The sequence below is a fragment of the Panthera tigris genome, chromosome E3 (genome assembly GCF_018350195.1).
Source record: "Panthera tigris isolate Pti1 chromosome E3, P.tigris_Pti1_mat1.1, whole genome shotgun sequence".
In the NCBI taxonomy this organism is placed as follows: Eukaryota; Metazoa; Chordata; class Mammalia; order Carnivora; family Felidae; genus Panthera; species Panthera tigris.
The window spans coordinates 10,446,296-10,472,707 of NC_056675.1; the positions used below are offsets into that span (position 1 = coordinate 10,446,296).

The 26,412-nt window shown below is 59.4% G+C and overlaps 2 protein-coding genes across 4 annotated transcripts; one reads left to right on the forward strand and one right to left on the reverse strand.

The window, feature by feature from the left end:
* Positions 1 to 522: 522 nt before the first annotated feature.
* LIMK1 (LIM domain kinase 1) lies at positions 523 to 25,958 on the forward strand. Of its 2 annotated transcripts, XM_042971542.1 has the most exons (16): positions 523 to 591; positions 2,286 to 2,382; positions 8,310 to 8,448; positions 8,730 to 8,839; positions 9,886 to 10,092; positions 15,245 to 15,350; positions 15,467 to 15,633; positions 16,593 to 16,776; positions 17,515 to 17,601; positions 17,897 to 18,028; positions 19,388 to 19,447; positions 19,701 to 19,766; positions 22,480 to 22,636; positions 24,110 to 24,165; positions 24,367 to 24,524; positions 24,629 to 25,958. In XM_042971542.1, exons 1-16 carry the CDS (start codon positions 537 to 539, stop codon positions 24,789 to 24,791), a joined length of 1,944 nt encoding a protein of 647 aa, XP_042827476.1. In that variant the 5' UTR covers positions 523 to 536; the 3' UTR covers positions 24,792 to 25,958. The 2 variants fall into 2 exon arrangements, with proteins under 2 accessions (XP_042827476.1, XP_042827477.1); XM_042971543.1 differs by lacking the exons at positions 523 to 591; positions 2,286 to 2,382 and adding an exon at positions 4,895 to 5,015.
* Positions 4,453 to 6,071, reverse strand: LOC107179744. 2 transcript variants are annotated; one of them, XM_042971544.1, is made up of 3 exons: positions 5,826 to 6,071; positions 5,117 to 5,262; positions 4,453 to 4,900 (listed from the first exon to the last, which is right to left on the reverse strand). In XM_042971544.1, the coding sequence occupies exons 1-3, from the start codon at positions 5,841 to 5,843 to the stop codon at positions 4,519 to 4,521; spliced, it is 546 nt and encodes a 181-aa protein (XP_042827478.1). In that variant the 5' UTR covers positions 5,844 to 6,071; the 3' UTR covers positions 4,453 to 4,518. The 2 variants fall into 2 exon arrangements, with proteins under 2 accessions (XP_042827478.1, XP_015393559.2); XM_015538073.2 differs by lacking the exon at positions 5,826 to 6,071 and having other exon boundaries at positions 5,117 to 5,665.
* Positions 25,959 to 26,412: the final 454 nt, after the last annotated feature.

A 26,412-nucleotide genomic window follows, 5' to 3' on the forward strand; every position in this document is an offset into this window, starting at 1 on the left:
TCCACACTGCCTCCTGCAGCCAGCTCGGATGTGTGGGGCTCTCCGCGGGGAAACCGAGGCCCCTTCCCTGGGCCTCTGCATCCCTCTAGGATGCCGCACCCGAGCTTCCCCTCCGACGCCGCAGTTCTCGGCTTACGGGTCTCAGCCTTGGGGCTCCCAGCACGCGCTTGGCGCTCCGGGGAAGATGAATGAAAGGGCGGGGCGGGGCGCCGCCGAGGGCGCGGGGCGGGGCCGCGCAGGGCAGTTCCGCCGCTCGCCCGCGCCCCGCCCCGCCCCCGTGCCGCAGCTCCAGGCCCCGCCCCGGCCCGCCCCTCCGCTCCCTCCCCAGGCCGCCGCGGAGCGGAGCCGGTGCCGGAGCCGGTGTCCGAGAGGCGGCGGCGGCGCCGCGAGCCCCGAGCCCACTCCGGCCCGGCCCGCGCTCTCCGCCTCCGCCTCCCGGGCCGGCGGCGGCGGCGGCGGCGGCGGCTGCGGGCGAGCTCGCGGGGCCCGGGCCGCCCCCAGCCCCAGCCCGCCGGGCCCCGCCCCCCGCCGAGTGCATGAGGTTGACGCTACTTTGTTGCACCTGGAGGGAAGAACGTATGGGAGAGGAAGGTGCGCGGGGTGCGGGCCGGGCTGGGCGCCCGCCGGGGGCCGGGCGGGCGGGGGCGCCGCGTCGGGGCGGCCGGGCGAGCGGGGGCACGGGAGGGGGCCGGGCCGGGTGGCCGCGGAGGCCGGGTCTGCTGCGAGGCCGCGCCCCTGCCTCCTCGGGGATGAGCTCGCCCTTCCCGAGCCCGCAGGCCCCTCCCTGACACGCTCCCACCCTGTTTCCCCCTCCTCGGCCCGGCGGGGTGGGCCCCTCCTCCCTTTCATCCCCGCCTGCCCCATCCCCCGACCGAAGACCACCCCGGAGGAGTCCCAGGCGCTGCCCGCCCGGCCCCGGCCTCCATCCGCGTGCCTTGCCCACCCGGGGCTCGCACTGGGGCCACCCCTTATCCTGTCTCTAAGCCGGCCGGGAAGAAAGAGGTGCTGGGGAAGCCGTAGCCCTGGGTCCGAGTTGCCCGCCCCGCTCCGTGACCTTGAGCCAGGCGCTACGTGTCAGGCCTCAGTTTCCCCGTCTTGACAACTGGGGGCTGGGTAATTGGCGCCCCGGTACTGGTGGTTGTGGGCCCGGATGGGCAGAGCAGAAATATACCTCATCCAAGGAACTGTCGACAGTATCCTGGGGGCCCCCACCTCCTCTCTCTGCACCAAACTCCATGCCTGCATCAGTCTTGACTGGGAGGATGACTTTCATCCTAGCCTCCTTTTCAGTCCCTTCCCCCTTGCCAGGAGGCCCAAGGATTGGGTTGCAGGACAGTTAGGGTATAAAGACCCCCGAGACTCCCTCCCTGGGGTCCCCTTCCCGGGGTTCCGCCAAAAGCCATCACACAGGCTCGCCTGGTCCAATGCAGGTCTCATTTATGCCAACCCGCTCCAGCCCTGCCCCAGGCCCTTGAAGGCCTACGTGGGGCAAGGGCCCACCTCACTGTCACCCCTGTCTTAGGTTCCTGTGTCCTCATGGAAGGACAGGCTGTGGCCTGGGAGCCTAACTGTATGTCCAGGCAAGCCTTACCCTCTCCAGGACTCAGTCTCCCCATCTGTACAATGGGGAGGGGCAGGTTTGGGGGATTCGCCAGGGCCCACCCAGCTCCAAGGATGCCAGGCCCCTAGGATGACTAAGCATGCCTGGTGGCGGGCTTAAAGAGGTGCCAGTCGTCCTCAGAGCAGGTGTCGGGGAGTGCCCAGCTCTGCGACCCCGGCAGCCCCTCATAAGCCCGGGCATCGCCAAGGCTCAGACGAAGCGTGAAGCACCTCTGGGCTTCCTTGCCTTTCTCCTTCTGTAGGGGCTTCAGCCCCAGATGCACCAGCCCAGTCCTTACTCTTTGAAGGTTCCTCTTCCTGGGCAGGCAGGGGAGGAGAGGGGCTGTGACAAGAGAGTTACCTGCTGCCTTATCCCTAAATCCTGCTGCTTTCTTTCTCCCTATCGACCTTGCCAGACAGTAGCTGAAGTTGAAGAATGCTGTTGCTGGAGGGTGGACATCTGATTCCCCTCTTGAGTCTACAGATAGGGAAACCGAGGCCCAGAGAGGCCTAGCAACTTAGCCAAAGTCTCAGCAAGACTCTCAGACCTGCATCCTTTATCCTTCTGCTCGGCACAGTGCCTGGGCGCTGCCTGTGTGTGCACAGGGATGGGCAAGTCCACGTGGGATGGGCAGGGCAGGCTGGGCCTCCGAAGAATGGTTCCTGACTCCCTGTCCACTTTGCAGGAAGTGAGTTGCCCGTGTGTGCGAGCTGCGGCCAGAGGATCTATGATGGCCAGTACCTCCAGGCCCTGAATGCTGACTGGCACGCAGACTGCTTCAGGTAGGGGGGGAGGGGGCCCTAAGCAAGGCCTGCCAGAGACGAGAGGCTGGGTCAGCAATCTGGGAGACCTGGCTCTTCCTTCTGGTGCTGTCTCTGTTGTGACCACCAGCTGGAGGGGTTTCTTTTAGGCAGTGGAAACCTCTGACAAGGTTTGTTTTATTTTTCTTTAAGAACAGCACCCAACGTTTTCTCTAATTTAGTAAGGGCCAGGCACCCTCCTAAGGACTTTGTCTAGTTAACCTATTGTGTCGTCTCCATTAATGGGGACACGGAGGTTAATTCTCTTGACCAGAGTCACACACAGCCAGTGAGTGAAAGGGACACACAGCGTCCACCCTGGCTAGTGAGGCCAGAAGAGAGGCAGGCGCCAGACCGGGGCGGGGGGGGGGGGGGGGGGGGGGGGTGGTGCGCCAGTCAGGAGTCCACTACGAGGCCTTCAGGGAAGGCGGCCACCAGCACGGAGACAGACACAGACAGGAACAATAGCTCATTTGGTTGGAAAAGAGCAGGGGGAGGAGGCCAGGTTGGGATCAATTTGCGAAAGAGCCCTAAGGCCAAGATAAGGACCTTCCAAGGGCAAGAGGGAGCCAGCAGAGAGGGTTTGCAGAAAGCAGGGGAGGGACGTGAGCGGAAGTGCCATCCCAGTGGGCAGATGGCGGTGACTTGGCAGAGAAGGAACTGTCACAGCAGTTCAGGGATCCGAGCTCATAAGGGCTGACCTAGGACAGGGACTACAAATGGAGAGAATTTCAGCTGTAGAAGGAACAGTATTGGCAAGTGGCTGTCCCAGCAGCCAGCATTTATTGGGCATTCTTAACATTACATTGACTCTGAACAACACGGGTTTGAACTGCGCGGGGTCCACTTAATAGGCAGATTTGCATGGTGCCGTACCGTAAATGTATCTTCTCCTCTTAATGATTTTCTTCACCACCATTTCTCTAGCTTACTTTTCTGTAAGACCACGGTAGATAGTACACGTAAATACAAAATCTGTGTTAATTGTACCGCTTATATTACGGGTAAGGCTTCCAGTCAACAGAAGGCTATGTGTACTTAAGATCGGAGTTGAAAGTCTGGGCTTTTGCCCCAGGTGCTGGGGAGGACGGTGGGCCCTTGGCTCTCGTGAAGCTGGGGCCCGGTGGGTGATGAGCCGTGCCCAGCCATGTTGATTTGAAACGCAGCAGACCATCCAGGGTGGCAGCGCCCTGCCTGGCGCTGGGGTGGTGGTCTGAGACCACTCGGTCACGGGTGGGATTCAGGATGGGGCTGAGAGAAATCAGGAAGAACTTTGGGGTCCCCTGTGCTGGGGGTGGGGAGGGAGGTGGGATTTGGGGAGTCATGCCGGAGGGCCGGGGAGGGCAAGGGAGGGCCGGGCCTCGGAAGCCACAGCGGGGAAGGAGGGGGGCAGGATGTATCAACCTAGCTTTGGACGGGTTCCTGCCCTTCATAACCAAGAGAGGGGTAAGGCCCCAGGTCAGGGCCCTAGGGAAAAGGCATGTGCCACTGAGCCGGCTGTGATGGGGGCACAGAGAAGGCTCCCGCAGTGAGAGAGGGTCCACAGGCAGTAGGAGCCACAGCGTCCACACGCTGGCTTCCACAAGTGCTCCTGGCCCAGCCGTGTGTGCCCCGCCCAGCCGCCCCCAAATCTGAGCAAGGCCAGCAGCGTCCTTACCCCCGTGACAGTGAGGAATCACTCAGGACTCGCTCCTTGCCCGCGCCCCACGGCTACCCAGCAGCCAGCTTCTGGTCTCTACTTGCCTTGTCCCCAAGAGCCTCTCAGTCCATGTCGTGCACCGGCAGCAGTCGCTGGCTCCCCAGGCCTTGTGGTGAGAGGGTTGTGAGTGCATACGGCATGCCTCTGGCATCAGCGCTGGGGTCCCTGTCACCACAGGACCCGCTCCTTCCTCGGCTCTAGCTCTCCCACCTCCCGGGGGGTTATGGCCGGGCTGAGTCGTCCAAGCTCTGCTTTGGTCCAGCTGCTGCCTTGGTGAGGTCCCTTCCCAGAAGCCCGCGGCACTCGAGCCCCGGGGGCCACCGTAGCTCTGGAGACATCTCCCTGGAGGCCTGGGGCAGGGGGGGGGTGGGGAGGGCTGCCCTGGGCGAACGGGGGTGAGCCCACAGCTGGCACAGGGCTCAGAGCCCAGGCCGGGAGGCAGTCTCCCCCGCTTCGGGGGACCTTTCAGGCAAGGGGAACAAACTGTCTGTGGAAGTCAACCTCCGTTCCCTTGGGAGCAGCACCGGCAGGAACAGCTGCCTTTGAGCTTGTCCCTGTCCCCAGAGAGTCCCAAGCCTCCGGTACCTCTGTCCAAGCAGAGGCCGAGGGGCACGGAGGGTGCTTCCTAAGGTGTGCAGGGCTGAGGGCCACCCGAGCCGCCAGCGGAGCCCAGGCAGAAGGCCCCTCAGCTGCTTCCTGTTGTGGGCCCGGACCAAGTCCTGCTCACCCGTGTTGCTGCATCGTCCCCGCTGCTGTGTGGCCGAGCTAGCCCCACCCTCTGCAGCCTCCAATCCTGAGGGCCTGGGGTAGGATGGGGAAGCAGCTGGCTGGGCCCACCCCACCGCAGCGCAGCCCGCTGCCCCCTGCTGCAAAGGATGCTGGCCCTGAGAAGAAGCCGCTTCCTCAAAGGAGCCAAGTGAGTGCAGAGCCCCTCTCCACCCGTCCCAAACCTTAGGCAGGGTGCGCCCCCCCCCCCCAACCGCCCCGGGCCCGGAGGCCACGGTGGGGCAGACCTACCTGGGACCCGGCTGTGGGGCAGGAGAACCGAGAACCGAAACCTCTAGGTCACTGTCTGGCCGCCTGCTGGGGGAAGCAGGCCGCTGCTGAGACTTCTGGTCCTTTGATCCAGTCTCCCCGCGAAGCTGGTCCTCCAGCGGCTCTTTCTGCGGGATGTGGCCCTGGGTCGAGAGTGTCCCTGGGAGGGCTGGACCTGTCGCTGCAGACCTTGCCTCCCAGCGCAGCTCTCCGTGTCCTCCCCAGGGTCCTCCTCCCCACCCGAGCCTGCCTCTGTAGGTGCCTGCTCTCAGGGAAGTGTGCCCTGGACTGGGGCAAAGACCGTCTTCCAGGAGCTCCTCTCTCTCTGGCCCTTCGGCCATCTCTGCACATCCTCAGTACTGGTACTCCTGTCTTGACATCCTTGCTGGGGGCAGCAGCACGTGCGGGGCACCCCTAAGAGCCAGGCCTGCCCACCCCACGTTCCTCCTCTGGCTCTTGGCCCAGACAGAGGCCTGAGGGGTGAAGGGATGGACAGGGGCCAGGGGTTCCTATGTGCCTTCCTCGTACAAAGGTACGCCGAGGCCCTGAGTGCCGGTACCAAGCTGCTGGGTGAGTCTGGGCTAGATCCCCTCTCTGAGATGGAGACCCCGCCCGGGTGCCCTCGAGCAGTTCTGAGGGTGCTGGCGGATGAGACCTGCTCCGGGTGGAGCGTCCAGCAGGAGCCGCTCACCTCTCTGGGGTCCAGCATTTGTGGATGCCTGACGTGGGACCTCAGAGAGCCCTCAGGTTGATGGCAGAGACTGGTAGGGCCAACGGAGGCTGGCGATGCAGACAGGCCCGGTTGAGGTGCAGACTGCTTGGAGGCACCCCCTCCAGGTGACTGAGCAGACTTCAAGGAAGTGGTGGCCAGGGAGCCGACTGCACTCACCCAGCCCTGAGTCAGCGCCCCCCGGGTCTTCCAGGCCTGCTACGGTGATGAATGATGAATGTGCGGGAGTGAAGGGGTAGGAGTTTGCAGGCTGGAGAAGAGCATTCTCTCCCCCATAGAAAGACAGCTGCTCCCGAGCCCCCACCAGCCCACCCACCCACCCACCCACCCAGAGGCAGGCGAGGCCCTGCTTCCTGCAGGCTGGCAGCCAGGAGTGAGGGGGAGACTTCTGTGGTGACACTGCTGTGACGCGAGGACGGTCTGGTTGGTCTGGTCGGTGGAAGGGCAAAGTGAATCACTCACTGATTGCCCCAGGACGCGTGGGAGGTGGGGGAGCCTCCCCAAGGTCACGGTGCTTGCACACCAGCCAGCCTCTTTGCAGAGCCGGCTCCTCTGTGCCTTCCCGCTAGGTTGCAGCCCCCTGGGGGCGTGCACCAGGGATCCCCTCAGCCTGGGCTGCCGCCTTCCGGGCCCAGTGCCTTACTTGCCCCTTCGCCCACCTTGCCCACCTCGCAGTGAGATGCGTGCCCTAAAGACGCCTGGGGCTGGGGGCCTGGGAGTGCTGGGCAGGAAGGGCTGAGAATGACGTCATGGCTCCGGGCCAGCGTTGCTTCCGCTGCCTGGTCTCACATCCCAGAGCAGTCTCCGGAGGCCCTCCCTCCCCCACACCCTCCTCTTGTAGGGGGAGCTCATCCAACTCCCCCGTCTTCCTGGATGCACCCCCACCCCTGTGCTTCTGAACCTGGGCCGGGCATTATCGTGCCTTCTCCCCAACCCTCAGCCACTGGCTGTGGTCCCCTGCCCCTCCCCTCAGGCTCCCAGACAATGGGGAACTGTCTGGATCCTCTTAAAGGGACAGTGTCCCACCAGCACTCTTGCCTGTGGGCCTCTCCCTCTTCATTCCCAGTTCCCTAAAGAGCATCCGTGTGCCCTCAGTGAGATCTCCCGCATGCCTGCTGCAGAGGCTGAGGGTTCCCTGGCTGCCTGGGGGACTGGGCAGTCTCACTCAGGCCCCAGTCTTTCCTCTGCTCTCCTGGATTGTTTCCCTGCTGGGCTTGAGCTCACAGTCTCCTCCCCTGTCCCTGCATGACCTTGCACATGACCCAGAGTGCTCAAACAGCAGCAGAGCCGGGCAGATTCTCTGCTCCTTGTGTATGCTGGCTCGGGCGTACCTGTGCACCCAGGACCCTGAGTCAGGCTCTTCAGAACGAGGTGTGGCTCCTGCCCCCGCTGGCTCACCGGGCACCCTGCGCTTCCTCATCCTGCCAGCCTGGCCTCTGGTCCCCCTCCAGCTCACTCCTGGGTGGAGGGCAGCCAGGCATGTAGGTCTAGCTCCTGGCCTGTGGGATCACACATAGAAGCCGGTGCATCATTTCTCTCCGTCTGCCCCAACCAGGCCTCCCCTATGGCCCCTCCCAACGCTTCAGGGGGATCCTGACCTTGAGGACTGCACATCTGGGCGGTCTCTGCAACGGTGCCATGGCCCTTGTGAGGGAAGGTGTGGGCACTGGGGCTCTGGTTGAGCCCCCCCCCCCTTCTTGTGACTACAGCATCTGATAGCTAGGAAACAGGGAGACCCTCTTTCTGTCTTCACTGATCCTGGCTGGTTCTGCTGAGCTAGATGTCTGCCTCATATGGTCGTGGAACGGGGAGTAGCTCTGCGGGGTCTGTGGCACCCGTCATGTGGCCCAGGGCAGTTTAGAGCCTCCAGAACTAACCTTTCTCATGGTGGCCTGTGTGGATTGAGTACATTTCGCCAAGACGGTGGGAAGGTGCCAGCATCTGGTAGGTCTCCACAGCTCCAGCAGGTCACTGCCATTTGCATCAGCTGGCACTCGTCCAGCCACCCCACCCCCACCCCGCCGAGGCCTGGGCTCCCGGGTTCCATTCCCCTCTCCACCAGACTGGTGACCAAGAGCAAGTCATTTGCCTTCTCTGGGCCATCTTCCTTGCGTGACAAGGGACAGGGGCTCAAACGTGAGGAGCATCTCTCACCCTGGGGCTAGCAGCCCGGCCAGATGCTCCGGGTACAGAAGTACATGGGTGGTTGTACAGGCTGTGCACTGCACAGAGGCTTCCAGCTGAGGGACCGGGGCATCCCTGGCTCCACCTGCTAAGCCCTCTGCCCCAGCGCAGGCTTTTTCTGCCCAAGGAGGGTGAGGGGCCGGGGTGGGGGGGCACACCTTTTTCTGATTCTTACAGAGGCAACTTACAGACTATGGCGAGGCCCAGCTGTGCAGTGGGCCAGACTGAGTCCCTGTGCCCCCCCCCCCCCCCCCCGCCCAGGTGTTGTGAGTGCAGTGCCTCTCTCTCGCACCAGTACTACGAGAAGGATGGGCAGCTCTTCTGCAAGAGGGACTATTGGGCCCGCTATGGAGAGTCCTGCCATGGGTGCTCGGAGCACATCACCAAGGGGCTGGTCATGGTAAGCACCCGCCCCTACTCATCGCCCCTGGTGCGTGTGTGTGCGCGTGCGCGTGTCCTCACGGGTTTCCCTACCCCAGCCTCCCTCTCGTTCTTTTTGCCTGTTTTGACCTCCCCGCCCCGCCTTCTGAGCCCCTCGGTCTGTGTGCCCGTCTGCAGAACCAGAATTCTGCAGCTGGCCAACCGGGCCCCCAAAGTTTGTCTGGGGGCTGTTCTGAGAGGAGGCCAGGGGGGGAAGGGGCAGCTGATCTGGGCCATCCCCGCCACCCCCCCCCCCGCCAGGTGGCCGGGGAGCTGAAATACCACCCCGAGTGTTTCATCTGCCTCACGTGCGGGACCTTCATCGGTGACGGGGACACCTACACGCTGGTGGAGCACTCCAAGCTGTACTGGTGAGCACCCTGGTCCCCTCCGAGCCCGGGGTACCCCCCCCCCCCCCGACAGGTCTTCCACATCCCATGCGGGACGGTGGGTCGTTAATAGGAGCCATGGGGTAGGAGTGCCTGGGAAACAACCCAGGAGTCCCACGGAGAACACGGCAGACATCGCTCTTGCTGATGTGTCACTGAGGTGCAGTTCTGACCCTGACCCTGCAAGCTCAGGCCCGTCCCCCAATGAGACTGCCCAGCTCCAAGTTCAGAGGTTCCCACGACCCCTGAGGACGTTTCACGATTCTCTACACAGCTCCAAGAACTCAGGAAAGCCCTGTACTTAGGATTCCAGGGCGTTTTATGAAGGGTACAAATCCCTCTATATAAGGACCAGCCAGCTAGAGGATGGAAAGAGCAAGGTCTGGAGGGCCCCAAAGACAGAGCTTCTGTGCACTACCCCGCCTGGAATCAGGACGTGTGACACCCCCAACCTGTCCTGGCCTCACCGGAGTTTTTATCGGGGCCTCATTGTGTGGGCGCTATTGATTGAACCATTGGGCACATGATTGAACTGGTTCTCCAGACACCCCTCCCCCGCCTCCTTCAAGGTCAGGCTGGGTCACAGGTCCACCCTCTGATCACACGGTCCGGTCCAGTCCGGTCTTTCTGGTGACTAGCCCCCATCCTGAGTCATCTGTTAGCAAAAGCTCAGGTGTGGTCTCGGGGACGTTCGTATTCCAAGGGTTGAGAGCCAGGACAAAGACCAGACAAATTCTGTACCATCCACTGCTGATCAAGCTGGATTCCCAGGCAGCATGGCTTAATCCCAGATGGACTTTTAATGACTTCCTCCTGAACCGGATGTGTCTACAGGCCTTTTCCTGGCCAGCTGACAGCATGTCAGGAGCGGACAAGCCCAGAATGATTGATCCCGGTTCCTGCCCCAGTCCTATCAGGCAGCGACGACCCCTCTTGCCATGGGGAGCCATAAAGGGACGCAGGGAGGAGAGAAGGCGCCGGGGACTGTCCTAACAGTCTTTTCTTCCCCCTCTTTGGGTCCCTTGCAGCGGCCACTGCTACTACCAGACTGTGGTGACCCCCGTCATCGAGCAGATCCTGCCCGACTCCCCCGGCTCCCGCCTGCCCCACACAGTCACCCTAGTATCCATCCCAGCGTCGGCTCATGGCAAACGTGGCCTCTCGGTCTCCATCGACCCCCCGCACGGCCCGCCGGGCTGCAGCACAGAGCACTCCCACACCGTCCGCGTCCAGGGGTGAGTGGCTGGCCGAGGCCACGGCCGGTCTGGCTGTGGCCATGGGTGCTCTTGGTGGGCGGCTGGAGTCTAGGGCACCCTGAGAGCGGGTGAGCATTTGGGCACAGACAGAACCCAGCTCTGACAATCTGCTGTACCTCGTCCCTGGCCCGGTCCTTCCTTTAAAAACCACGGCAGATGCTAGATGAAAAATATTGAAAACTTCTTGAGTCCATGTATAACCCAACAAGAAAGAGGGGAGTAAGCAGCTCGGGGCCAAGTAGGGAGCCCAGGAGTGTCAGCAGAACCACTGAAGACAGCCTTGCCTTAAGGCCAAATGGAAATTGAGTGAACTTAAGCTTCTGTCTTTAAGTCCTTTTGTGGCTGGGCCTCTCAAAGCCCTGACCTGTAGAGGAAGCCAGCGGAACTAGAGAACTCCTGTTCCATTCGACTGGGGTCCCAAAGGGCTCTCTGGATGAGGATGAATGAGAAACAGTCCACACCTTCCATCAGCCCCTCACTCCCGGAACTGTAAGATAAACTGATTTGAGCCTGAATGGAAGCCTGAAATCTCCCCTGAGAATTTATAAACAGGTTTGCAAAGCAAATTCCTATGCCGGGGTGGCTCAAAAAAAAAAAAAAAAAAAACGAAGTCACAACTGTAAGTTTAAAGTACTTCCCAACTGGCAGTGTTCCTTGGTAGAATCAGACGCAGCTCTTTTCATTGGGTGGACTGAGCTAAGTGTCCCAAGGAAGCGATTCAGTCAAAACTCAGCGAGTGCGTAAGGAAGCAAGGCACTGTGAGACCCAGCAGACACAACAGGAAATAGAACCAGGCCCACAAGACCTCCAGATACTGCAATGATCAGAAACCATGTAAAATAATTTTATTCAATGTGTTTTAATCATAAGAGAGGTTTAGAAAAAAATGAGGAAAGAGCAGAGAAATTTGGGGGCACCCAGATGGTTCAGTCGGTTAAGTGTCCGCCTTCGGCTCAGGTTATGATCTCGTGGTTTATGAGTTCGAGCCCCATGTCGGGCTCTGCGCTGACAGCTCAGAGCCCGGAGCCTGCTTCAGATTCTATGTCTCCCTCTCTTTCTCTCAAAAATAAATAAACATTAAAAAAAAATAAGGAGCAGATAAATATGGAAAAGAACCAAATGGAACTCCTAGAAATGAAATAAAAGGATGAAAGCTGTGACAGAGGGGTTAGGACACATGGAGGACAGAGTGAGGATCTGAACATCCATTGGGCATCCCAGGAGAAGCATAAGATGGCAGGAGGGAGGCAGCATCTGAAGATCCGATGCCTGAGAACATTCCAGAACTGACAGACACCAAATCACAGACTTAAGCCCAGTAGATCCCAAACAACAAAATAAAATATCCACCCTTGGGTCACCCACCCCCCATAGTGAAACTGCTATACCCAAGGCAAAAGAAAAGTCCTTAAAAGCAGCCACAGAAAATAGATTACCTCCAAAAAAGGGCAGCTGATTTCTCAACAGAAACGACAGAAGCTAAAAATCAGCAAAATGATATGTGTATTCAATGCACTGAGCAAAAAATAACCATCAACCTAGGATGCTATCCTTGAGGAAAATACCCTTCAAGCAAAAGGGAAAAATAAAAACACGTTAAGGCGTGGGGCGCCTGGATGACTCAGTCGGTTGAGCGTCCGACTCTTGATTTTGGCTCAGGTCATGATCTCACGGTTCGTGGGTTCAAGCCCCACGTCAGGCTCCGTGCCAACAAGGCTGCTTAGAATTCTCTCCCTCTGCCCCTTCCCCACTCACATGCACGCGCTCACTCTCTCAAATAAATAAATACAAACTTAAAAAAAACAAACCACGGTAAGGTGGACAAAACCAAGACTTGGATAGGTCATCCATAAAGAAACTTCTAAAGGATGTAGAAAGAGTCTGAAATGCAGGAAGGAATGCAGATTGAAGAGCCCACGCAGTATGCTGCTCTCCTCTCTGGGCTTTGGGGTTCTTTGAACAGTGAGGAAGTTGGACACCTTGGAGCCTTCTAAGGTCTCTTCTGGGCTTTGATGGACTCCTTGAGGAAGTAGTTTTATGATTTTTTTAAGTTTATTTATTTTGAGAGAGACTGAGAGAGCGAGTGGGGGAGGGCAGAGAGGGCAGGGGACAGCGGGGCTGAAGGGGGCTCCATGCTGACCGCAGAGAGCCCGATGGAGGGCTCGAACTCCTGAACCGGCAGATCGTGCCCTGAGCCGACGTCGGATGCTCCACCGACTGAGCCACCCAGGCTCCTGAGAAGTAACGTCCGCCTGTGTGGGCGTGGGAGCCGAGTGCCAGCTTCCATTGGATCCGGCGAACGCTTCTCACCAGCTGTCAGGTCCCAGCACCAGGGCTGGGCACTGGTCAGAAGGGAAGGTGGTACTGGGCTTGTTCTGCTGCCCCACCCTGCACGCCAGCCAGGCCAGCAGCTGTCTCGTATACACAAGCGGGCAGACAGACCGGGCAGAGGTGGGGAACTCCCAGACCAGCTGGGCCCTCAAAACCAGACGGGATGTTAGAAACGGGAGCCGCAGCCCCTCCTCCCGGCATCCCTCGCTGGATGAGCATTCTTGCCCGCCAGCAGCCGCTTTCCCGACGGCGTCGGCAGGGACCGTGCCCCTCTGAGAAGCCGCCCAGCCTCGCCGAAGTCTGCTCACCGGATTTACTTGTTGGTTCTAAACGAATCAGTGGACTGCTTTTCTTTTTGTTTTTTTCTAAGCATTTTAAGGAAGGCTTAATTTATCTGTGCCCCGGCCCCCCCACCGCCCTCGCAGGAGACTGAGGGATGACAAGAGGCTGAGGAATATACCCCTTTTTTTTTTTTTTAACGTTCACCTATTTTTAAGAGAGACAGAGAGACAGAGCCTGAGTGGGGGAGGGGCAGAGAGAGAGAGACACACACAGAATCTGAGGCAGGCTCCAGGCTCCGAGCTGTCAGCACAGAGCCCGATGCGGGGCTCGAGCTCACAAACTGCAAGATCACAACCTGAGCTGAGGTCGGACACTGAACCGACTGAGCCACTCAGGCACCCCAAGGAATATGCTTCTAAGAGCCACCAAGAAGCCTGTTGCAATGAAATATATTCACTATTTTTCAACTTTTTGTCACGAAATTTTCAAATTTACAGCAAATTTAACAGATAAGTCCATTGAATACCTCCACCTCCTTCTGTGTTCACCAGTTTTAACAGGTTTTTTTGCCACATTTAGGTTATGTGTGTCTCCTACCTATATGTGTGTGTTTATGTGTATGTTTGTATGACTTATTTATATTTATACATACACATAGGTACATATTGCTATTATTTACTAAATCACTTGAGAGTAGATAGCAGGCGTTAGTGACCTTTCCTTCCCACCAAATACTTTATACCTTCTCCTAAAAACAAGATCATCCTCTTCCATAATTATCGATTGTGTCTTAGGGTGCAATTATGAGGTTTAGGAAATTGAACACTGACGTGACACTTTCACCCAATCTTAAGTCCACGTTCAAATTCTGCCAATTTTCTCAACGCCAGCCGTTACAGCAATTTCCCTAGACCCAGGATCCAACCCGTGACCATACAGTGCATTGAACCCTCACGTCCCTTCAGTCTGTTTGACTCTGTGACAGTTCCTCGGCTTTTTCTTGTCCTCATGACCTTGACATTTATGAAGAATCCCAGCCGATTGTCAAGTCGAATACCCCTCCGTTCAATTTGGGCTGCTGTGTCCCCTTTGTTCGATTTAGGTTATGCATTTTGACCTGGTAACTGCATTAGTGACTCTGTGTCCTTCTTGGATCTTCCCGCCAGACCCACATTGCCAATAAAGCATGCCCTTTGCTGGGAGATGTCACCTTTGATTACTTGGTTAAAATACAGTCTGCTGTCTACTGCCCAGGATTTTTTGTCCCTTTGTAACACAATCAGTAAGTCATTTGTGAGATATGGTTCTGTGAATATCCTGTCCCCACCAGCCTTTCCCCGAATGGTTTTAGCATCCACAGAGGATTCTTATCTATATCAATTATTACTGTGACGACTACACCATGGCGATATTCTAACTCCGTTCTTCCTTTTGCATTTATTACCTTTTTCCTTTTTTTTTTTTTTAATGTTTATTTATTTTTGAGAGAGACAGAGCTTGAGCGGGGAGGGGCAGAGAGAGAGGGAGACACAGAATCCAAAGCAGGCTCCAGGCTCTGAGCTGTCAGCACAGAGCCCCCACGCGGAGTTCAAACTCATGAGCCGTGAGATCACGACCTGAGCTGAACTCGGATGCCCAACCGACTGAGCCACCCAGGCACCCCATATGAACCTTTTTCTTAAAGTTCCCAGTCTCCATTCTGCCCCCTACCCCTTCCCTATCTCAGGACAGAGACACAGTAAACATTCCTTTAAAAAGCCTTCATGAAGACAAAATGAAAACACGGTGACCAAGGAGTTAAAAAAAGCAAGTATAGGGGTACCTTGGTGGTTCAGTCTGTTAAGCGTCCAACTTTGGCTCAGGTCATGATCCCATGGTTTGTGGGTTCGAGCCCCGCATCTGGGTCTGTGCTGACAGCTTGGATTCTGTGTCTCCCTCTCTCTCTGTCCCTCCCCAGCTCACGCTCTCTCCGTCAAAAATAAATAAACATTAAAAAAAAAAGAAGCAGCAGCAAAGTATATTTGGCAAAACGGCCGTTCTGTGAGCTAGATTTTGGGTGTCATCCTATCTCCACCCAGCTGCTGATTCTGGAGAAGTGGAAGCCTTAGCCTCATCTTGCATGGCAAGTTTGGGAATCAGGAATCCAGGGGATCCAGACTCTCTTCGGACTCCTCTCACGAGGTGATGCGTATCTGCCGGAAGCATACCAGGCAGCTGGAAGGATCTGTCTGTCCTCCATGGCAGAGACAGCACCTTGTTGAATGGGAGCCTCTGTGCATCCAGTATAGATGGGCTTTTCTCCAATTTCACACCCACAGCAGACATTAGTAATCGATTATAGAGTTCTTCCCCATCAAACCAGAACTCCAAATTCTAGGCAGTTGCCATCTATCAATCACGCAAAATAGAATTAATTTGCCTCCTCACCCCAATCTGATCCCCTTGGGCTTGGTTTCCCATCCAGGCTCCAGGGGACAGGCAGGCAGGGGTCTGGCTGACCACTACTCTCTGCCCACAGAGTGGACCCAGGCTGCATGAGCCCAGATGTGAAGAATTCCATCCACGTCGGAGACCGGATCCTGGAAATCAATGGCACGCCCATCCGCAACGTGCCCCTGGATGAGGTATGGGCCCTGAGTCTGGTGAGCAGAATTGGAGGTGGTGCATTCATGCCTGACTCCTCCCCCAGCTCCACCTGCACCACCTCCGACTCACCTGTCCGCACGCCTGCTCTCCCCAGATTGATCTTCTGATCCAGGAAACCAGCCGCCTGCTCCAGCTAACTCTTGAGCACGACCCACACGACACGCTGGGCCATGGGCCAGGGCCTGAGCCCAGCCCCCTGGGCTCTCCGATCCACACTCCCAGCGGGGAGGTGGGCAGCTCTTCCCGGCAGAAGCCCGTCCTGTAAGTCAGTCCCGTGCCTTGTCACATCTAGGTACTTTCACAGACGCTGGGCCTCGGGGATGAGACCTGGTTCCTGCCCTCTGGGAGCTCCCAGTCTGATGGGGGAGGCAGGCCCGCAAAAAAGCAGACCAGCAAGGGGTGCGGAGGGATGAGAAAGAAAGGTCTGTGAGAGGTAGGAAAGCAGGGGTGCAGCTGCCCCAGCCGGGGGGTCCCACAGCACTTCCAGGGTGGAACAACAGGCAGGTAGCTCAGGATGACGGGAGCATCGAGTGCGGTCGGGGAGGCACGGGCCCCCGTGCACAAGGGTGCCCAAGGCCAGAGGTGGCTTGCGGGCCATTGTGGGGGCCCAGGCGGGAGGTGCCAAGGGCCCCATACCCTCTTGAAGGGAGGGGAGACACAAGGAAGAAACCCAGAGGCAGCCTGGTCCTCACTCCACTTACCTTGGGTCCTGCTCAGGACTCCTGGCAAAGGTTTTGGGGGGGGCATATCTTCTGGAGTGACAATGTTTAAGAGCTAGTGGTGTCGAAGGCACGTATTTCCTCCTTGCGTGCGTGTGTCTAGAGCTCACGCTACCCTGTGGAGCCACCCACATGGCAGGGTTAAGGGCATCCTGGATAGGTTGTCTGCCTCTGCACCCCAAGGCCCGGCACTCAGATGCTGGGAGACAAAGCATCTGCCCCAGGGCCACCAGCCAGAGTAGACCAAGGACAAGTGGTCCCACCAAGGGCACCTGCAGGACAGCAGGCCCAGGACAGAGGTCTAGTCTAGTCTGGGTGCTGGATGGGGCATGAGCCTTCTGACCGCCCAGGAGAGCGGCCCTGTGCCACCTTCTCCCGGACTGGGGTGGGGGTACATGGACTGGCACGGATGGGAGCGTGGCAGGCAGGAGGAAGGGGACAGGACCGAGGCCCAGTGCCCACCTGCCCCGGTGACACCGAGCCCCGTGTGTGCCTCCCCAGGAGGAGCTACAGCATCGACAGGTCCCCAGGTGCTGGCTCCCTGGGCTCCCCGGCCTCCCAGCGCAAGGACCTGGGTCGCTCTGAATCCCTCCGTGTGGTCTGCCGGCCGCACCGAATCTTCCGGCCGTCGGACCTCATCCACGGGGAGGTGTTGGGCAAAGGCTGCTTCGGCCAGGCCATCAAGGTACAGGGTGGGCCTGGGCAGGGGCGGGGCCAGAGGTGGGAATGGGGGACAGGCCAGGTGAGACCCATCAGTCCTGCCTGCAGGAATCCACAGTGGAAGGGGTACCGGGCTTCCAGACTTCCTGGCCGGTACTTTCCTCCCCCTGGACCTCCCTGAGTCAGTTAGGGGAGGGAACCCACTACAGAGAGACCCAGAACGTTATGTGGGGGATGTGGTAGGGGGTGGGAGGGCAACCCGGGCTGACCCAGAAAGCTCCTTCCCCGGGGCCCTGTACTGAGCCTGAAGCCAACCCCTCATGGCCTCTATGCTGCTCACCCCTTCACATGCTCCCCCAGTAGAGACACAAGCCCCTCCTTGGCTCTGAGGTCACCAGGCTGGAAGGTTCAGGATTATACAGAAGGTGCCGGCGAGGCCCTGTCCCTGGTCCCCTTCCCAGGGGAGAAGTCCCATCTGACCTCCAGGAAGCAGCCCAGCAGAGCAGAGGAAAGAGCTAGCCTCTGAGTCAGGCGGTCCTGGCCCCCAAGATCCAGCCACCCCCTCCGTCCTGCTGGGTGCCCTTGGCCACTGTCAGGAAACCTGCGGAGCGTCTGTGTCCTCGTCTGTAAGGGAATTGATGAGGCACCACACGAAATGTCTGTGAAGAGTTTGAAGCCATCTGCCCGTCCCCCTTGCGGTTCTGGGGGTGGGGCTGGGGCCTCCGTCGGTACCCAGGCTCCGTGCCTCTGTGTCCCCACGCAGGTGACGCACAGGGAGACGGGCGAGGTGATGGTGATGAAGGAGCTGATCCGGTTTGATGAAGAGACCCAGAGGACATTCCTCAAGGAGGTCAGTGAGCAGAACTGCACCCTCCCCTTCACCAGACTCCTGGGACATCCCATGGCCCCCGCCCCTTCTCCACTGACAGGGGTGGCCCGGGGTTCCGGGAGGATGTGATGCTCCACCCACACACCAAAAGAAGAGAAAGTATCCCGGCAGGAGGGGGAGAAGGGCCCGGGCATCCTGGAGGGTGGCAGGGGCCACACGGGCACTTTGGGGAACCAGCTGCGATCTCTGGCGGGGCAGCAGGGGAAGAGAGAGACTTGGGCAGAGCCCCAGGCCCAGCCTGCCTTCACCCCGCCAGGTGAAGGTCATGCGATGCCTGGAGCACCCCAACGTGCTCAAGTTCATCGGCGTGCTCTATAAGGACAAGAGACTCAACTTCATCACTGAGTACATCAAGGGGGGCACCCTCCGTGGCATCATCAAGAGCATGGTGAGTGCGTGGGCAGGGCCCACACCTGTCGCCCCGGCCCCACAGCCAGCGCCACAGGCCCCGGGGGGGGCAGCTGCCCTCTGGGCCTCCTCAGCTCTCCGGTGGGGTTGGCCTCTGGTCTCCAAGGCCCTCCAGACCCTGAATCCGAATCAGACGGGGAGCGAGGTGCAGAGAGGGTGGCAGCTTGGCTGAGGGGACACACAGGCTGTTTCGGGGCAGCCGCCCTGCCCCGCCCCAGAGCAGCCAGACCCAGCCTCGCCTGCCCCAGGGCTGAACACCTGAGGAGGGGCACCTTGTTACCTCTCCCCTGTGGGCCTTTGTTTTGCTTGTAGAGAAACCAAATCATATTTACTATTTACTATGTTCTGTAAAATTCAGAACTTTCTTTTTTTTTTTTTAATTTTTTAATTCAAGAGGCAGAGCACAAGCAGGGGAGGGGGAGACACAGAATCCGAGGCAGGCTCCAGGCTCTGAGCTGTCAGCACAGAGCTCGATGCGGGGCTCGAACTCACGAGGCGTGAGATCATGACCTGAGCTGAAGTTGGGTGCTTAACCAACTGAGCCACCCAGGCACCCGAAAATTCAGAACTTTTTTTAAGGGCTTGGATGAAATTGCAAATCCCGACTGGGAAAGTATTTGGAGAGAAGCTTCTAACGCTCTGGTGCTCTCGCACTGTGCCCCGGGGGTCCCCACCTGGGCATCACCCGGACACCAAGAGGTCCTGACCCCCTCTTGCACCTGCAGACTCCTCATTGCCCCAGGCTGTGGTCCCTGCAGGCCTGTAACAGGTGTGAGTTCTCAGAAAGGATTCTGTGGTCAAGTACAATCTGGAATCACAGCCTCCACCCACTTGGGCTTCCTTGCTGCACTCTGGGTCTTGATTACGCTCTCATGTCCTTACCTCCCCCCAACTTGAGCTCTGTAGGGGGCTTGGGTGTGAGAACCCGGCGTTTCCCAGATGATTTGAGCCCAAAGCCCTACTTGCTGGCACTCTGCAGGCGATCTCACGGGGCCCATCCCTCTCTGCCTGCACGGGAAAGTAGGTTCAGATTTCCTAAAAACCCGAAGGCATGGGATTGTGTCGAACATAGAGTTTTTTTTCCCTGCGAAGAGCTGGCTCAGGAGTTACAGAGGAGTGTCCCCCACTTTGCGTTTGAAAACACATACTGCAAAGTGGTGTTTTTGAGTTATTCCCCCACACCCCTTAGAAGCAGACAAAGGTGGGTGCAAAAGAAAGTGGGGGGGGGTCATTGGACTCTCCGAGACACTTGCTGCCTTGGCTTCCCTCTCACCCAACTGTCCTGCCACTGTGGCCCCGTTGGTCCACGCTGGCCCTTCTCTCCCCACGCCCCCCGCAGGACAGCCAGTACCCGTGGAGTCAGAGAGTGAGCTTTGCCAAGGATATCGCTTCAGGGATGGTGAGTAGGCTCCGGGGATGCGGCTGGGTGATCTGACCCCACCGATGAAAGGATTCTGTCCTGCTGACCTTAAACCTTAGAAGGCACTGAGAGACAGAAGCCATCAGGAAGTGCCAAGAAAGAGCAGGGGGATCGGCTGAGGGTGGGAAGTGTCCCTGAGGCAGGAGGGGAGGTAGAAGCCGCTGGGGGGCCAGGGGTGGGCTGGGGTCCCTCGGCGCAGCTGCCTCCTGACCTCTGTGCCCCCTGCCCCCAGGCCTACCTCCACTCCATGAACATCATCCACCGGGACCTCAACTCCCACAACTGCCTGGTCCGAGAGGTGAGCAGCCCGGGCCGGGGAGGGAGAGAGACTGCAGGAGCCCCGCCCGCCCACTCCTGGCCTCGTGGCCTGCCCCGGACGGGGGTCCTAGGTTGCCCAGACCCACGCCTCCTTCGGCCCAGGCGGAAACAGCGCCAGGCCAAGAGGCAGACAGAGCCGGCTGCGCCATCCACGTGGATTGTGGCTCCAGCGCTCTGAGCCATCAACAGGTCCCAGGTCGTTAGGAGGCTCGGAGAAATCGATAAAGGAGAGAGTGGTGTGGAAACTGTAACGGGCGGTGAGCGAGGTGGCATTGACAGGACAGCCCACGGCAGAGTGGCCAGGCCCACGCCAACAGCTGCAGGTCTGGAGGAGGGCCTGGGCGCGTGAACTGGGGAGGTCAAGACAGGCTTCGGAGAGAGGCTCTGGGGGACACACTTAAGTAGGGGAGTGGGGGGGGGGGGCGCCTGGGTGGCTCAGTGGGTTGAGAGTCCGACTCTTGGTTTCGGCTCAGGTCGTGATCTCACGGTTCATGAGTTCGAGCCCCTTGTCAGGCTCTGAGCTGACAGTGCAGAGGCTGCTTGGGATTCTCTCTCTCTCCCTCTCTCTGCCCCTCGTCGGCTCATGTGCTCTGTGTCTCTCTCTCAAAATAAATCAATACGTAAACCTAAAAAAAAAAAAAAAAAGAGTGGGGGTAGCCTGAGGTGGGGGATGGAAGGGGACCGTGGACTGTCCACAGAAGGCAGAGGAAGGGGCGGCTGACCGTGCCCCACCGGAGAGGCAATGCCCTGGTTTCCCGTGGCTGCCGTAACAGAGAACCACAGACCGGGCGGCCTGGAATAACGGAAATGTATTCGCAGGGGGCAGGAAGCAAAACAAACAGTCCAAAATCAAGGTGTTGAGAAGCCTGGCTCCTCCTAGAGGCTGTGAGGGGGAGCCTGTCCTGCGCTCTTCCCCAGCCTCTGGAGGCGGCCGGCGCTCCCTGGCGCTCCTTGGCCTGTAACCACATCACTGCGGTCTCTACCTGGGTCTTGACACAGCGTTCTCCCCTCTGTGTGTCTGTGTGTCCTCTTCTTTTTTTTTTTTTATGTTTATTTTTGAGAGTGAGACAGAGACCGAGCCCGAGTGGGGGAGGGGCAGAGAGCGAGGGAGAGACAGGACCCAAAGCGGGCTCCGGGCTCCAGGCTCCAGGCTCCGAGCTGTCAGCACAGGGCCCGACGCGGGGCTCAGACTCATGAACCGCGAGATCATGACCCGAGCCGAAGTCGGACGCCCGACCGACTGAGCCACCCAGGCGCCCCTGTCCCCTTCTTATAAAGGCAGCAGACACTGGATTTCGGACTCACCCTAATCCAGTAGAACCTCATCTTAACTGGTAGCATCTGCAAAAGTCCTCCAGGCAGACGTTTGCCAAGTGAATTCAGTACAAGAAGTGTTTCGGGTGGTGGGAAAAGCGCGTGCAAAGGGCTGGTGATACGACATTTAGGGAGCAATGAGTTGGTCACTATAGAGTGGGGGAGGTGGTGGTCTAAGCCCTCTGGGGATTTCCGGGAGGCTCTGGGGGACTCTGGGCCTCCGAGAGCTGTGGGCAGTGAACACACGAGAGAGGTGGGCAAGGCGGGCTCCGTCGGCCTCCCGGGGAGCCTGCTCCGGCCGCCCCTGCTGGTGATGGGTGTTACTGCAGGGCTGAGCCAGGCGGGTGTGCAGGGCCAGGAGGGGCGGCCTGTCCCAGCTTGGACCCCACAGCGGGGGCCATCCCCTGTGAATCTGATGAGCGCTGTGAGTTCCCCATCCCCAGAATCCACGTGTACACAAACCAGAACTTTCACCTATCGCTTGGGGCCTCTAAGAATCCAGTGGTCACCCTTGCTGGTTTCCCTGGAGCTGTTTCCCACAGCAGGGTCTGGGGGTTGTGTACCATCAGACCCCTGTGCTTCAGAAGCGCAGGTCCTGAGAGGGACCAGCACTTGAACGATCCTGGTGGACACTGTGCGAGCTCGGCCCCTCCCCTGTCTGCCATCTCTGCAGAGTCTTCTGTAGGCAACCGTCCACGTTGGCATTGTAGAAACAGCACAGAGTCCTTCCCTGTGGACTGAGCCTGGTCCTAGCCCCCCCCCCGGCTGGGCCCCTGCCCCCTTGGCCTGTCACGCATGGCCTCTGTGTCCGTGCCCAGTGGTCCATCCTGGGGCTGGCACACACAGTCCGGACTTGCAGGACCCTGGATGCCACGCCTAAGAGACCTGGCTGCCGGACCTATAGAGACCTCTCCAGGCCCCTGGCTTGGTACCGGTGACCCAGGGCAGCCTGTCTGTCCCTTGCTGGGTGGACACAGGGGTCGACATCTGTACTCCTACAAACCTAAAACAGTAAAGCTGACTGGCTGGATGGCCTCGGGCAACTGTCTTAATCTCTCTGGGCCTGAGTAACCTCGTGTGTAAAGTGGGGATAAAAATAACACACACACACACACCCCCCGCAGACTGTTGGAGGAGGAAGAGACACAGCTGTCACGTGTCAAGCACAGGACCCGGGTCTTGAATTAGAATTACTCCCTCCCTGGCACAGCAAGGCAGCCCTGATGCCCTGATGGGGCACACAGAGCACTACTCACGGGCCCCGGGGTGTCAGGGGCGTGTCCTCCGGGCTGTCTGTGGAACCGTCCGGACTAGGAGTGGGGCGGGCATGTGCTGCCAGGAGCCCCTCTCAGTGCGGCCCTGCTTCGTGGTCACCCCAGAACAAGAACGTGGTGGTGGCCGACTTTGGGCTGGCACGGCTCATGGTGGAAGAGAAGACACAGCCCGAAGACCTGCGAAGCCTCAAGAAGCCAGACCGCAAAAAGCGCTACACGGTGGTGGGCAACCCGTACTGGATGGCGCCCGAGATGATCAACGGTGAGTGGGCCCCCCGGGCCGGGGGTCCCAGGCAGGGCTGCAGCCCCCGCTGCCCAGCCCCCCCTCCCCCCCAGCCTCCTCCCTGGGTCCCGCAACTCGTTTCCCGTGCCACTGTTCCGCACGCCACCCGCTTATCACAGAGTCCTGGAGGTGGCAAGTCCAGTGTCCACGTCACTGGCCTGAAGTCAGGGGTCAACCGGGGTGGGGGAGGTCCCGCTTTCTCTCCAGCTTCTAAAGGCTGCCTGGCTCCATCAGAGGCCGGGGCCCTGACACCTTGTCGGACGTCTGTGTCCGTTGCCCAGTCTCCTTCCGTGCCTGCCTCCCTCCTGAGGACCTTTTGCGGTTGTATCGCAGGTCCTCTCCCTATCTCCAGATCCTTAACTCAGTCACGCCAGCAAGTCCCCTGCAAGGTGACATCTTCTCAGGGCCCAGGGATCAGGTGGCAGACAGCCTGGCCCACCCAGGGCCTCTCCCTCTCGGTTTCTTTTTTATCGGGCCTGTCACATGATGACTACATACGACACCCCAGGTGACACCCAACACGGGCAGGTGACATTCAGACAGAGGGCAGGCAGAGCCGGGGGCATCTCGGTGCCAGCACTGACCAGAGTTAACATAGCCCTCCATATCCCCCCCCACCCAGTAACTTAACCTGCAGAAGGGGGCTAAATCCCTACCTTTAAGGGTTTGCTGTGAGGGCCTGCCACATCTGACACATGAGGGCGGCTGTACTGGCTGCTTTTAACATCATGAGGTTACATGTATCACCCCCCCCCCGCCGCTACAGCCGAGGAAACTGAGGCCCAGAGAGTCTGTATCAGCTCCTGGGAGTGCTGTTAACAAATTACTACAAACCGGGTGGTTTAAAACAACAGACATTTATTCCCTTGTAGTTCTGGAAGCCAGAAGTCTGCAATCCAGGAGAGCCCCGCTCCCTCCAGGGATTTCCGGGGAGCACCCACTCCTTGCGGCTTCTGGCTTCTGGCTTCTGGCTTCTGGTGGCTGCCCTGGCATTCCCGGGCTCGTGGCCACGGCCGCCTCTCCCTGTGTGTCGTCCTCCTCAGTCTCTCTTAGGATGTTTGCAACGGTACCTAGAGGCCGCCCCCGGATGATCCAGGATTATCTCATCTCAAGATCCTTTTAATGACCATATTTGCAAAGACCTTTTTTCCAGTGAAGTAATGGTCACAGGTTCCAGGGGTTTGACATGGGTAGTTTTGGGGGTCACCGTGTGGTCCATGACTTGTCCAGAGTCACACAGCTGGTGGGTGGCTGAGCTGGGCCTGGAACCACCCCCCCAGGCAGGGCTGTCATCCTCACCCCGCAGAGGTCTGCTCAGACCTGGCAGGGGCGGGAACACAGGGACCTAAGCCCTGGTCCCACGGCAGTCCAGTCGCTCGCTTCTTTCTCCTGGTCCCGCCCTGCTGGCCCCCAACCCAGCCTCACCTGCTGACAGCCGATCTCTCCATCCAGGCCGCAGCTACGATGAGAAGGTGGATGTGTTTTCCTTTGGAATCGTCCTGTGCGAGGTAGGTGGGGGTGGGTGGCGGTTGGCCTCGGGCTTGGGGCTCCTGGGAACCTGCAAGCTTGTGGGGGGTGGGGGGGGGCGGTGCAGTGGTCAGGCTGGCCCCAGACCAAGTGTGACCTGCCCTCAAACCCACCTGGTTGGCGTCAGTCCCAGCGGCCCCCCACCCCGACCGCGGGTAACCGCTGGGCCTTGTGCTGGACAGATCATCGGGCGGGTGAACGCTGACCCTGACTACCTACCCCGCACCATGGACTTTGGCCTCAACGTGCGAGGCTTCCTGGACCGCTATTGCCCCCCAAACTGCCCGCCGAGCTTCTTCCCCATTACCGTGCGCTGCTGTGATCTGGACCCCGAGAAGAGGTAAGTGGGGCCGGGGGCTCAGCCCGGAGCAATCCTTAGGGGTGGGGCCACCCCCCCCCCCCCGGCAGCACAGAACCCACCATCCCGCCCACCTGTCACCCCAGACCCTCCTTCGTGAAGCTGGAACAATGGCTGGAGACCCTCCGCATGCACTTGGCCGGCCACCTGCCACTGGGCCCGCAGCTGGAACAGCTGGACCGGGGCTTCTGGGAGACCTACCGGCGTGGCGAGAGTGGACTGCCTGCCCACCCCGAGGTCCCCGACTGACCCCGGCCCGCCCAGCTGCCCCCGTCCCCGCCTGCAGAGAATCCACCCAGCACCAGACTCCTCTGCGGGCGGCAGCCGGCTACGGAGCCCTCAGCTGGGCAGCAGGCAGGCAGGCTCCTCCCCGGCGCCGGGCCCCGACTTGCCTTCTCCTACCCTGCGGGCCATGGCCCCTTTGTCCCGTCTCTGCCCCCGACCCCGGCGCTGGCCTGGCTGCACACACACCGTCACCTCACCCTGCCTTACCTCTGTGTTGGTGGGGCCGCCCCCTCTCGCTTCTCTTTGCATGAGCCGGAGGACCCATCCCGCACCCCATCGCCCCCGGCCGCCCTGCGCACACCCCACCTGTCCGCAGCTACTCCGAGGCTGGGCTGGCAGACGGCCTCAGACCGAGCCCGGTAACGGCTGGGGATGTGGGAGGGCGCGGAACGAGGGCGAGGCCAAGCCCCTGGGGTCCTTCACCTCCCGGGGGGTGGGGTGTCTCGGTAGCAGCAGGTATCGATAATTGCCCGAACCCCAAAACAGGGAGAGGTCAGCTCCTGCAGGGTGGAATTCCCTGGGGGCTAAGCAGCAGGCCTCTCTTGCTCTGGATCTTTTCATTTCTTTATTGAAGCCACTTTAGTGAGAAGCAGGTACCAGGCCTCAGGGTGAAGGGCGGGCCCACTGAGGGAGAAGGGGAGTAGTTGGGTCCCTGGGTCAGAGCTGCTGGGAGGAGCCGCAGAGGGACGCTGGGCAGAGCGGACGAGGCAGGCGTCCCCCAGCAGCCCGACCCCTGCAGTTCATCTCCGTGCCCCTCCGGGCTTCTCCCCAGGCTCCCTGCCCTCCCCACGGCCCTCAGTCCTCTGGGTTCTTCCTGTGTAATCTATTTTTTAAGAAGAGTTTGTATTATTTTTCATACGGCTGCAGCAGCTGCTGCCGGGGGGCTTGGGGTTTTATTTTTCTGGCGGGCGGGGGTGGGGGGGCCATTTTGTCACTTTGCCTCAGTTGAGCATCTAGGAAGTATTAAAACTGTGAAGCCTTCTCAGTGCACTTTGAAACTGGAAAACAATCCGAACAGGCCCATGGGACCGCGAGTCCAGGGGGTGGGTCACGTCCCCGCCGTCCAGGAATCGTGATGTCTAAGGAACAAAACCCAGACCCAGAACAATAAAATAAATTCCATACTCCCCATCCGGGTTCCAAGTTGCCATGTGTGTCTGGGGCTCCGAGGAAATAGGACAAGAACAGAATTTCGTGACTAGGAGTCTGGTGGGAAGATGAGAGTCGGGGGCAGGTGGGGACGGGCAGGAGGGATGGGCAGGTGGGGACGGGCAGGAGGGACGGGCAGGTGGGGACGGGCAGGAGGGACGGGCAGGTGGGGACGGGCAGGAGGGACGGGCAGGAGGGACAGGGGCACGTGGGGACGGGCAGGAGGGACAGGGGCACGTGGGGACAGGCAGGTGGGGACGAGCAGGAGGGCCAGGCACAGGGCAGCAGTGGAGGCCTGGCCGGATGAGATACTATGGAATGTATTGCTTTCATTTAATGTTTTCTTCTTTCTAAACCTTAAGGGATCCCATCAGGAAAACCACACTAGCTTTTTCAAATAGAGGGCACTTAACCCTGGGAATTATTTTGCTTTTTT

Bases quoted from the DNA above. Each gene is read 5' to 3' on its own strand.
- LIMK1 (XM_042971542.1), top strand. From the start codon at position 537: ATGAGGTTGACGCTACTTTGTTGCACCTGGAGGGAAGAACGTATGGGA. The intron at 10,093-15,244 runs GTGAGTGGCTGG...CTCTGCCCACAG, and splicing joins CACACCGTCCGCGTCCAGGG to AGTGGACCCAGGCTGCATGA. The intron at 17,602-17,896 runs GTCAGTGAGCAG...TCACCCCGCCAG, and splicing joins AGAGGACATTCCTCAAGGAG to GTGAAGGTCATGCGATGCCT.
- LOC107179744 (XM_015538073.2), bottom strand. From the start codon at position 5,475: ATGGCCGAAGGGCCAGAGAGAGAGGAGCTCCTGGAAGACGGTCTTTGC. The intron at 4,901-5,116 runs GTAGGTCTGCCC...ATCCTACCCCAG, and splicing joins GCCCCACAGCCGGGTCCCAG to GCCCTCAGGATTGGAGGCTG.